At 40.7% G+C, this 12,869-nt stretch overlaps 1 protein-coding gene across 4 annotated transcripts in view; it reads right to left on the reverse strand.

Moving 5' to 3' along the window:
- Window positions 1-1,377: 1,377 nt before the first annotated feature.
- The window catches only part of LOC148033123 (Rhodanese/Cell cycle control phosphatase superfamily protein), a 70,306-nt gene continuing 58,814 nt past the window's right edge, over window positions 1,378-12,869 (reverse strand). For 3 of the 4 annotated variants that reach the window (XM_087680848.1, XM_087680852.1, XM_087680851.1), the window contains exons 7-8: window positions 2,132-2,425; window positions 1,378-1,956 (exon numbers count right to left, since the gene is read on the reverse strand). In XM_087680848.1, coding sequence (XP_087536974.1) covers window positions 1,659-1,956; window positions 2,132-2,425 — 592 coding nt within the window. In that variant the 3' untranslated portion in view covers window positions 1,378-1,658. The remainder of the gene's footprint in view (window positions 1,957-2,131; window positions 2,426-12,869) is intronic. The other variant, XM_087680850.1, reaches the window with a different exon arrangement.

Raw genomic sequence — 12,869 nt, forward strand, 5'->3', positions numbered from 1 at the left:
TTTTCAAGTTTAGACAAGCTTTTCCATAATCTTTGCACATTATTTGAACTCTTTCTAAAGATAACATTTCTTTGTTACATCAAAATTGAGGCCCAAATCTTAAACCTAGAAAATGAACGCTAACAACATTCAGTCCAATGTGAGCTCCAAAATGCAAAAGAGAGAGCTCAAAGTGCCATAATGTCCTCGTCTTTACCTAAATTGTAAGCTGAAAATGATCAAAATTTCAAGAGGAATCCAACTATGAGATACTTGAAGCCAAATTTGGACCTTCAATGCTACTGTTGAGTGATTGCTCTAGAAAGTAAAAATGTAAATTTTAAAAATAACTATAACTTCCTTGTTTTCCATCAAATATGGGTCCCATTTGTATCCAAACAAAAATTATGATTTTGAGGATTCAAGATCTGAGACACGAACAAGATTCAATATTTACAATATTTCATAGTGTGGTAGATGGAGGTTTGTACATTACTAGATGCATTTTTAATTGTATGTGTGATATCCTCCTCTTGATCATGATAAGTAAAAAGGGCTTGCTTGATGCACATAAAAAGTTGGCAATGTGACACCAACCCAAAAAAAGCTTACCTAAAGACTTTTATTCCATCAAAATGCTATCATATATCTTCAAATGTGCATGTTTTCAAACCTTCAGTTAACATTTCCCCCTTGCTCGCTCTTTGAGGGCTTGATCCCTTGCCCTCATAAGTAAGGACTGTCAAAAGTGCACTTATAATTTATTCGTTCCAGGGGGCACTGAACATTAGACTAGTATTTGTAAAGGGGAATTGCTTGTTGGAGGAAGTAGGACTGCTAGCTCGATTGGTGGTCAACAACAAGGTCAGTACCTAAATTGAGAGATATATATTGAGAGGAAGAGAGGTAATAGAGTGGATTTGTGGATGGGGAGGGTCGATGGATTGTCTTTCCTTCAAACCCTTTGATTGGAATCTCTGTGCAACCTACACATACCTTTAAGAAGATTTATCACATTTGTAACATTGAGCTGCTTTCTCCCTTCTTGCAAGGCTATATAATTTCTTTGCTGCGAAGTAGCTACAAGCTAATGGGTATTTTGACTTGTCATTGGGTGTGTACACGTCTGTGTGTGTATTGCACAGACAAACTTGATTTGAGAAGAATTAAGGGATAGATCATGATGGTGTGATTACAAAATTTAGGAAACATCAGAGCTGTATTTACAAAAGATTTCCTCATCTCAGACCACAATTGACCCACCAGCCGAAGACATCAAATTAATTGGAATGCCATTATGTGGTGGAAGGTGCTTATGTATACATTTAAGATGGAGGCATCAGAGCCAATTACTTGCTGATTAATTTGGATGCGAGTCTGAATAAACAAGTCCAACCATAGATAACCATAGAAAATAGCCATTGCTTTCTTACCCATCAATTTGCAGGTGATCTACAATGAGTCAGAATAAACAACTGAACATCTCCAGGAGTACACAATCATAAAATGTGTGTCTAAAAGTCCAGGCCAGTGTACTACAAGAAATGAGGCAAGAACGGAAATCAGGCAAATAGCACATGAACTGGTTAAGAGAAATAAATGCCATCCTATAATTTACACTTTGATTCTTGTCCAGAAGATATTAGAATGCTCTGATTGATGTGGCCATTAGATGCTTCTCACTTGCTGTACACTATTGAGTACCTACAGCCATTGCCAACCGGTTCTTTCAGACTCACAGATGGTGTGTCATCCGCCACATATTCAGCCTGCTTCTTACATCTATGGCTTCGCCGCAGCGTAGATGTGTTCCCATTTGCACATTCAGAAGGACGCAAAGCCAATTGATTAGGTGCCCTGTAATTATGCCATCGATTGTATTGCCGAAAACTTTTAAGGTAAGGCCTCAAACGAGATGCAGATGTGCATTCCTGTGAACAGCATCCTTTCATTTGAGAGGAGCAACTTTCACACGACCTGCATTAGTTAAGTCAGACATATGGAATAATCATTCTGACAAACTTAAGCTGAAGAATCTGTTAGCTCAACGACTCCTCCAAATTGAACAGAAGATCCTGAGATGTCAAATTGGAAGTCAAGCTATTACATGTGTGCTTTCTGTCTACCTTGCAAGTGTAAACCAGGAACTTACAAGTGAAGACGATTGCAGTCAAGGTTTGCACAGTTCCGATGACAGATTGTCGACAGTGGAGTATCGCACAAACTGCACCTTCCAAAGTCCCATCGATCAGCTTGCAGTCCAGGAGATTCAAAGTCTTCAATTTCCTTGGCAAAGTGATGTGCACCCAATTTGTAAGCTGATGGTGGCACAGAGAGGCGAGAGTCAAAAACAAAAAGATTCCCAAGCCAATTCTTGTCACCTTCTTCTATTAAGTAGCGAGCAACTCCACCCTTCAGAGTATACAAGTTCTTAAAACCTTGCTGTCTGTATGTCATCACAATAATGTACACCATTTCCCACAAGTAAAAACAAATCAGTTCATATAACAGAATGTAACCCCATAGTAATTGTAGTTGTGAAACAAAAACTAGAATTTTTGTTGTCATTCTTCAACTAAGTAGCAAGCAATTCCACCTTCCTTACAAAAGTTGCATCTGTAATTAATCATGATAAGATACACGAGTCCAACCAAAGAGAATCAAATCAATCCATGAAACAACAGAAGCATTTATTTTTGCACTTGACAACAATAGAATGCACCATTTCAACAAAGTAGAAACAAGGTTGTTCATGAGGAAAAACAGAATTTAGCCAATACTGCCTTATAAGAGCAAAAATCTGACATTATAGCTTGATACAGAGCAGAAAACGAGCCTCTTTGCTTTACCCTTGCATATACTTGAGAAAAAAAACAAGCAGATTCCTTTAGATTGGAATATCTTTGGTCATTCCTCAAACTTTCTTTTTTGCCCATATGTAAACCCTAATTTGGGAGGCCCCAAACTTTCTATGAATAGACAGCCTGCCCTCCCATTCAGTCTAATCTCGTTTTTGTAGGTTTCAAGTGCTCTAGCAAAGCTGCCCGACACTTCACTCATCCGGCACTTGTTCCGGCCCTCAAACACTGCCTACACCCCTGCTGCTGCCGCCAGCTGCCACCATCTCTTCCAAAGGCTGCCTTTTCAGCTTGGCAGCCCGCCTACAAGCTGTGTTTGCTGCTGCTGCACCCATAGGGACTGCCACATCTGCATTTCGTGCTGTTTTCTGCCAAATGTCATTGCACACCCAACAGAAGGCTGTGTTGTTCACCTTTTTGCTGTTGCCAAGGTGTCCTACACCATTAGCAGGCTGAATTTTGTAGTTTTCTCTCTCTGCACTGCTTTGTCTATCATAGATCCAGCATCTACTGCTGTGTTTGCTACTGCCAGACATCTTAAGAGGCTACCTTGCTATGTTTCAGGATCCCTTTGAGAACGACACACTCTCAAGCTCATTATCTTTGTCTCAGTCCTCTAAACATGAGAGTTCGGGGTACAGTATTCATTCACTCCATAGCGTGTTTGTTGCATGAGCATTGTATTATTCAGATTCATTCATTTCAAACTCTTCACTATGTTCATTGTCTCTTAGTTACCTTAACCTCAACTGTGTTCTGCTCAATTTGTGCTTAGTCATACAATTGTATTTGTATTTTGCATTAGGGTATTTCTTTACATGGTATCAGAGCTACGATATCTCCGAAGAAACCTAGGCCTTTGATTTGAAAGCCCTTCGCAAGAAGCGGGAACAAGAGGAGGAAAATATGATTTTGAAAACTACATCACCACTTCATTCTCCTGAGCCAAATCCATCAAGAAATTAGTAGGATTGGGCCTCACAACTTGCTCCTCCAACATTCAACATGGCCAAAGAGACAGACTACCATGGAGTCCAAAGACCATACAAGATTTCTAGAGCCGAATACGACCTCATTCCCATGTACCACGATCAACAACAACTTGAAGGTAAACCTAAGTTTTCCCCTTCAAATTTAGTGCACCAATCTAATGATTTACAAGAAGGACGAAAGCTCCACAAAGGACTAGCCATCCTCACATGGAAACTAGCAAAGGGTACAAATGCTTCATCTCTTTACCACTTTCATCTTCATCTCTACCTCTTTCGTCTATGGCATTTACATCTCCACCTTCATTCACCCCTATGTCAGGTAGGCAATACTAAACTTCTTTATCTTTTGAGTCTACTTCCTCTCTTCATCAAGATGTAGGTGATTCTCATGAGGAAGGGGCTATGCAATCATGATATTGGTTCATAAGTCTAAAAGAAGACAGACTTTTATTCATGACTCAGAAAGGTGATTAGTACAAAAGAATAATTCAAACACCTGTAAGTTCTCTCCCTTGTTTTCCTTTAGTTTTTCCTTCTCAAGGTCATTTTAAAATAGATGAACCATCTTCATTTTCATTCAATGCATTTAACGGACAAAAGGAACCAAAACCTTTTTCAACAACTGCCTCAACCAATCCATTTAATCCCCCATCCATCCCACCCTCTACTCCATTGCAACTTCCTTTCGATCTCCATTAAGTGCACCTCATATGTCATCACACACCACACTATAGGGGATCCTTCACCCTCAGGCACAACCTTTAGAACCTTGTCTTTTCCTCAACTAGGTGGTGTATCCATGATGGAAGCTCGTCATCCCTTCCCCCCACTTTCAAAATTTCCACCGTCTCGGAATGCCACCCAAGCATTACCAAGTATGGATCAATTGGTTCCACAATTTGTCACCATGGCATTACCTAGTGGGCCTCTTGTCATTTTTTGTGCCCTAGCCAACATTTGGATAAGGCTCACGATGCCTCACTAGCACCCTATGGAAACATTCATGTTCTAGTGCCTTTGTATCAATCTACACCCATTGGACACTTCCAACCTATTTCTGCCTACCCATCTCCTCCTCTTCTTCCTACTTATCCCCCTCCACTACCACCTCCTTATCCATCTTATCAAACACCTCATGGCTCTTCTTTCTCATCAACCAAATATGCCATTACTGACAAGACTCGTTTTAATGGGTCAATCTTCACTACTAGGTCTAATCTGATGAGATATATCCTTCACTCCCAAAACATGTGGGATATTGTGCAAGGATCGAAATCCCAACCCAATCCCGCAGTTGTTCCATACGAGGTCGTCTACTCATGGAAGGCTAGGAATGCCTCTACTATTGTCAAGTTGATACAAGGATTATTGCCTAAGTTTCATTCTCAGCTTCAGCATTTTGCTTTAGTATCAACGTTGGGCACACCTAACTAACCGCTATGCAGCTCGAGATAGGACGCGTCACATAAACCTTGACTATGAGCTTCAAAACTTTAAAATCATTGACTAGGATGACTTTAAAGTCGAGTTGGTTGAGTATAGACGACTTCTTGCTGAGTTCTCTACCACGGGCGCTCCTAACACCTCAGACAATCAAGTCACATTGTTCCTTAACAACCTGCCTCAAAATATCTCCATGTTGTGCAACAAGTGATCTCACATCCCACCATGCCTACATTCTATAAATTTGAGTGTCAACTATTGCGTTATGCTCGGTTGTTTGATCAAATTCATAGTATGAACTCTATAAAGGAAACTCTGGTTGCTTCTCTTCAAAAGGGGCAACAAGAAAAGGGCAAACAAAACCAAAACTTAAATTAAAATCAAAAGCAAAATCAAAATTGAAATCAAACTAGTGAGACCCAAGGAAACACCCAAGTAGTTAGCATTGTCAAAAGGCTAGCCACTTTGACAAGTGTCAATCAAAGGCAAGAGGCACTACACAAAAATTCATTCAAGTGTTAGACCCCCGCTCCCCAATTAGGCAACTCCCACTAGGCGAGGCACAGTGGTGGTAACTCTCAGCAAGGGCAGTGGTGAGGCCAAACCCACACCGCCACTAGTCAACCATCACAATATACATCATTCTCAACGCTAGAGGGCATGTCTAACTGGTCTACAAAGGCCCATATCATCTCCTTAGAGTTATCCATTCAGCAACTTTGCTAGTTGGAACGAGCAGTCTTCTTCACCGCACCACAATCAAGGTGCTAAACTCTCATACTGGTCTAGTGATTGCTCGCAATGAGACAGAAACTAGTGACATGAATCATACGACTTAATTTCTTTCTAAGCCGGCTGTCGAGGGCTCTAAGCTCTACCGCTTTTAGGCACTAACCACCATAAGACAACCTACGAATACGGAGCATCTCTCGCAATTTCGCTTAAGGTATCTCAGATACGACTCTCTTTATGAGTTGTCTCATCATCAAATGGTTGAGGGATTTCCAGGTCTACAACTATCTTGAGATATCTGTAAAGCATGCTAACTCAAGAAACATCACCATACCCCATTCCCTCAATAGTCCACACATACAGTTGAGGCGTCTCTTAGATTGATTCATGTTGATCTTTGTGGGCCAGCATCCACTCCATATTCGTGACATAGCACATGGCTATCTTTGAGGTAGTCGTTCTTGCTTCCTTAGCTTATCTAGCTTACTTTCCATACTTCTTTTTTCTCTCCACATATCTATTAGATATGCTCAATGCCCCATCCTAGTAAGATGCTACCAATGATCCATAGTACTCTGAGTTGTAAGGCCCCCATTATGAAGAGCCATGTGTGAGCACGAACATTGGTTGGATCCTAACTTGTATGTCAGATGAGGTTTATGTAACCAAATGGCAAAAAGGTGACCTTTGTGGATCTAGCCTTTGGGTTAGATAGAGTAGTTATGTTAGTAGCAACTCAAGGCACAATGCATCAAGTTGCAGAGTGTGGGAGTTATTAGGGATCTCTATTTTGGGGCCCAAGGGCGGAAGCTGTGGATCTCAAGGGTGTTACTCCCCCTAACCAAGGTCCATGACCAGGGTCCGAGGGCAATGCCCCAACCTGACGGAAAATAAAATATTCCCTTGGAATATTCCCTAGCCAACTAGGGAAGATTCATAATATGGTAGAACAGGCCGACTAGACTATCTTCTCGAGCTATGAAAAGAAAGACCCCTCCAAAGCCGTCGTTAATCTATTTTCACCGAGTCAAAATTCTTCCAGCTACTCTTAAGCTCTTCACTATCATATGTTTGAATCACCATCTAAGCTTCACAGGGGAAGCACACAGGTGGACAAAGCCATCTTTGTATCAGTTCATTTGAAATTAAAGCAGCTTCTATTCTTCTCATATTTGCTATGTGTTCTCTACTCCTTGCACAAATTATGTTTGTTGCTTCGTGTAATATCTACAATACCCACCATAGATGCTTGCCACACATAGCCTTCTTTCTTCGTCATCAACATCCAATAGTGGTTGGGATAGGTTTTTTTGTTTTGTGAAGGTCTTGGGACTAACCATCCCTATCTCCCCTTAGGGCACTATTACTCAATCAACAAAAAACTTTTTGAAAACACTCACTTAATGCTAAATCTTTTGAAAAACAAAACAAAAGTTCTTTAAAAAAAGTATATTAATAGCCCATTGTGTTTCCATCCGCCTTTGCAAGACTTAGTAGACCACAAGGCAACCAACACGTACACTTTCTCCAATGCTTCGTCTTCTCTAAGGTGAACACTTAGGCTCCCTTGGTAAGGTAACCATTGCCTCTATAGTCTTGGTGGGTCACTAGGCAGCCAATGCATAACCTTTGCCCAATGCCTTGGCTACTTTGGGATGAAACACCTTGGGCATAAAAAGAAAAAGGACTTGAGCTTGTTTACAGTCCCTTTCTAGTCCCAATTTTAGGCATGAGAGGGGGTGTTTGATATAGGCATGGCAAGTGCTCTTCAAGATTGAGGAGATTGCTATCACAACTTACAAGAGAAGAACATGAAAGAGAAATTGAACTAGAACTCAATTACAAAAGAGTGCTCACAAGAGCGTGGCTTGAGTACAAGACAAAGATTAGAACAAGACAAGAACTAGAAGAGGACTTACCTCGCAAGAGTCTCACAACTAGTGTTGGCAAGAGTAAAGGGCTTGTAGCCCATGACCCCTATTTATACTATAGCCTAGGGAGCTTAAGGAGAACACATGTCCTTACAAAAGGATGCCACGTGGTATGACATGCACATTGACACATGACATGACATGCATACTGACACATGGCATGTTGATATCAACAATGATATAAGGGATAATGCAGATATCTTCTAGAATGTTCTAGAAACTTTGTGGAACCAAGGGCTATCCCAACTTTGCATACGAACTAAGAGGTATCCTTGCTTGAGTGTCCATTACATTATCCACCTTCTAGCACCGAGTTCCATGAGAAGCAATGGTTTGCTTTTGAATAGGCCTTGGCTTGGTTGGGTATTGAAGATGAAAATCACGAACTGTAACAAGAGCTCTTTGAAGATGTGAAGCAAGTTCCCATGTTCGTTCACTTGTATCTTAGCCCTTCCAATGGTCAAGATACTACAATCTACCTCTTCAAATTCTCAAATCCAAGATTTTGTCTGCTTCATATTCTTGGTGATCTTTAATTATGATTGGAGGCGATGACATTGCTATTCTTCCAAGGATACTAGATGTATAACATGGCTCTAAGATTGAAACATGGAATACAAGATGGATTTTCATGGAGTGGGAAAGTTGGAGACGATAGGTGAATGGATTTACTTGGTCAAGAATCTTAAAGGGCCCAAGTCATTGATAGTCCACTTTTTGAGGGGGGTAAGAAAAACGTAGATCTCATCGAAGAAGCCAAACTTGATCTCTAATTTTGTATGACGAATGTTACATACGAAGTTGATCTGCATTTCTCTTATATTTCTCTTAAGCTTGTTTGATTTATACTTACAAATCTTTAAGAATATCAAAGAGAAGTTGAGCTAAGTCTGTAGCAGTTGGATTCTTTTCTTGTAATCTTACATAATTGTCTATCCTTGGGTGTTAACCATAATTAGCAGAGAATGGTGTGAATTGAGCGGAGACATGGGAGAAATTATTTTGAGCTAAAAATGTTCGCAGCCTGACTTCAACAACCCCAAAACACGCTTAATTAACGAAGAAAACATCTTATTTTAAAAAGAAACGTGATCCTAGAGAGTTATTGTGTTCCACATGTGAAACTCTAATTTGGGTGCCCCAAACTTTCTATAAATAGAAATGCAGCCCACCACTCTCCCAACATCTCATTTTTGCAGGTTTCAAGAGCCGTATCTCCACTGCCCACACCGTGTTCGTGGAGGACATCGCAATCAAAGCTTTCTCTAACCATCTACTATCACGTGGCGCCTCGTTCTAACCTTCACCACCTATCTACAACCTTCGAAGTTCCCAATACCTGTCATCTATAATTTGCCGCTACATTTGATGTTAATGTCAGCATCTGGTGCTATCGCCATCAGCCTAGAACTATCACCCTGATCATCTCTCTCTGAATGCTACATTTTTAATTCTTGGCTGCCATCTTGCCATTCTCTCACCTCTATTTGCTGTGTTTGCACCTAACACCTGACGTTCAGATTTTCTCTCTACTTAGGTACCTACGTTTTTAGTATTTCTCTCTCCTACACTACTATTTGCATCAGATCCACCCTTACCTACGTTTTTAGTATTTCTCTCTCCTACACTACTATTTGCATCAGATCCAGACTTCCTTGGCTGCATTTGTTGGTGTTTGACACTGCTGCCTTTGTTGCAATTCACAATCCATTTGGAGTATGACCCACTCTACAACTCATAACCTCTGCCTTAATCCCAAAGATAGGAGATTTCAAGGTTCAGTATTCACTACATAGTGTGTTTGTTGCACGAGCATTGTATATTCATTATTCATTCACTTTATTATTCATCGTATTCACTATCTCTGAGTTATTCTAACCCTAACGCTAACCCTAACTGTATAAGTTTATCAATCTATGCTTTGTCGTATGATTGGTTTTGCGCCTTTTGCATTTAGGACATTTCTTCACATGGTATCAGAACTAGGAACTCTCGGAGAAACCTTGGTCCGTGATAGGAAAGCTCATTTGCGAAAGCAAGAACAACAAAAGGGTCACATGACATCAAATACATTTGCAACACCACTCTAGTATCCACAACTACACATGGACAAAAACAATCAAGAGTGGGTCTCTGAGCTTCCTACTGCCCAATCTGACATGGACGGAGAACCATCGAACTACCATGGAGTCCACATACTTATATCAGATTTCTGCAGCTGAGTATGATCTCATCCTTATCCATAGGGCTCAATAGGAGGTTGAAGGCAAGCTTGAGTTTTCTCCTTTAGATTTGATGCGCAAAACTAATGATCCTGCAAGATCTTTGGAATATCCACTACAGGCTTTGCCATCCACAAGTGGAATTTAGCTCGAATTACACTTCACTTACCACAATACGTCTTTTCTTCAATGCCAAGTACAAACCCAATTATTTCAAATTCTATGCCAACTAATTCTGTATTTTCTCTTGAATCGGGAGATGCTCATCAAGAAGGGACTCTTCAAAACAAGCTTTGGTTTGTGAGTAATGAGGAAGACATTGTGACAGTGCATACCTAGTCCCACGGGTCCGCACATGAAACCCACACAAGCAACATGGTTTGCAGGCACGTAGCACTGTATCGTGTCTCGAGCATGTAGCAAAAGCCAACTCACAAGACATGTCAAGGCGAAAATGCCATCATGTCACCACATGACCCCGTCGCATCGCATCACGGGCCATTACGCCCTTGATATCCCTCCCACGTCACGGCTCGCTCACAGCACGCGTAATGCGTTTGTCGAACTTACAGAAGGGTAACATGGCGCTTGGAGTCGCCAGATCGCCCCACAGAAGACCGGGCTCACAAGGATCCACAATCAACCATCTTGGAACACGGCACCACAGGGGCGACACGGTTCACAACCCACCTCTCCTCATAAAAAGTCATGGCAACTTGAACTCAGAGCAGGAGACCCGACTGCCTCCCTCAATATTTCTTCATGAACTCAAAACTAGATAAGAAGCTAAAAAAACTAAGTATTCCACCCTTCCTTTTCCTTCAAATGATCATTGATTTTATTTCCCATGGTCAATGTGGAGTAGATGCATCTTCATCTAGTGCATTTAATGGACAAAAGGAACCAACCATGTTTCCCACAACATCCATCACAAATCCATTTGGGCTTCCACCCATCCCTTCCTCATCTTCCGCTGCACCTTCCTTTCTGCTTCCATTAAGTGCACCACATTATCAACATCTCCTAGCCGAGTTCTCAACCATTGGAGCTCCTAAGTCCTTTGACGATCAAGTTGTTAAAAACTGACAACCGGCTATGAAGGAGAGAAAAGAGAGACAATGAGAGTGTGCTAAAGCAAAAGAGTAGAGTGTACTTGCCAAATTGAAAGAATGAGAATGAAACATACAATATAGGTCTAAGATAGACCTAGCTCTAACTCAACTAGAGTTAATTGGCTTTAACTTTAACTCTAAGAGTGGTGACACAACTTATAACTTTAGTTGTGTTCACACTTAGAGCTGAAAAATAGCTAAAGATTGAAACATTGGGCACTGCCCATAGAATTGGCAAATTCTAACACCCTCCCCTATAGTGCCAATGTAGTAAAGTACACGAATGATCAATCACCAAATGGTAGAAAACTTCTCACAAGATAGTGCCTTGGTAAAAACATCTGCAACATTTTTCTCTATAGACTATAAACATACATCAAGCTGATCTCTCCTACATAGCATCTCTCTCTAACATAATGATAATGCACCTCAATATGTTTCATGCAAGCATGAAACACAAGATTTCGTGCCACTACAATAGCACTCTGACTACCATAAAGAATGGGTATAGGACCCTCCAATAGTAAATGTAGATCAACCAACAATCTGCCCAACCATACACATTCCACTATTGTCATCAAGGCTGTCCTATACTTAACCTCACACGACAAGATAGCCACTATAGGCTATTTCTTGATTAGCCATGATATGCATGAATATCCCAAAAAGAAACATTGTCCACTAGTAGACTGCCTAGTGTCTACATCACCAGCCTCACCTGAATCACTGTAAGCCTATAATTTCAAGTCTCCCCCCGGGACATAATAATGTATGTGACTAAGTACCTTGCAAGTATCTAAAGATTTGCTTAATAGCTTGCCAATGTATAGTCCGTGGACTATGCATATACCTACTCACCTAAGATACTGCATATTGTTTGTCAAGGCGTGTTTGCAAAGATAAATAAGACAGCCAACAGCCTAGTTGTAGATAGCAACATCTGACATCTCTTCACTATCATGCATAGACAGCTTTAAATTTGGCTCCATGGGAGTGTACATAGGTTTGCAATCTTGAATATTAAACCTATGTAATAGCTTATCCACATACTATGACTATGAGATGATGATAGCATGTTGATTTTGGGTGAACTCAATCCCCAAATAATAGTGTAGACAGCCCATATCTGACATAGCAAATGCATATTTTAATTCAGCCTTGAAATCCGTAATTTTTGCTTCTGAAGGTCCAATGAGCAACATGTAATCTACATAAAGAATGATAATCAGCAAGTCCCTCCCTTCATTCTTAATTATAGAGTGGGAGCAGTTGGACTGTTTTTGAATCCTTTGTCGGGCAAATATGCATCAATTTGAGAGTACCATACACAAGGAGCTTGTTTGACACCATAAAGTGCTTTGTTGAGCTTACATACCATGTGCTCTTTCCCCTTAACCACAAACCCTGGAGGTTGTGACACATAAACATCCTCGTGAAAATCCCCATTCCAAAATGTTGTCTTAATGTCCAACTATTGTACCTTTCAAGCATAATTTGCAGCCATAGCAATTACACATCTCACCATACTCATATGGGATATAGGAGCAAAAGTCTCTTCATAATACATTGAGCTAAAAGAGTATCCATTTTACTTTCTTGG

Source organism: Lygodium microphyllum, chromosome 7, assembly GCF_053477565.2.
Source record: "Lygodium microphyllum isolate KBCC chromosome 7, Lygodium_microphyllum_v1.1.10, whole genome shotgun sequence".
Taxonomy (NCBI): domain Eukaryota; kingdom Viridiplantae; phylum Streptophyta; class Polypodiopsida; order Schizaeales; family Lygodiaceae; genus Lygodium; species Lygodium microphyllum.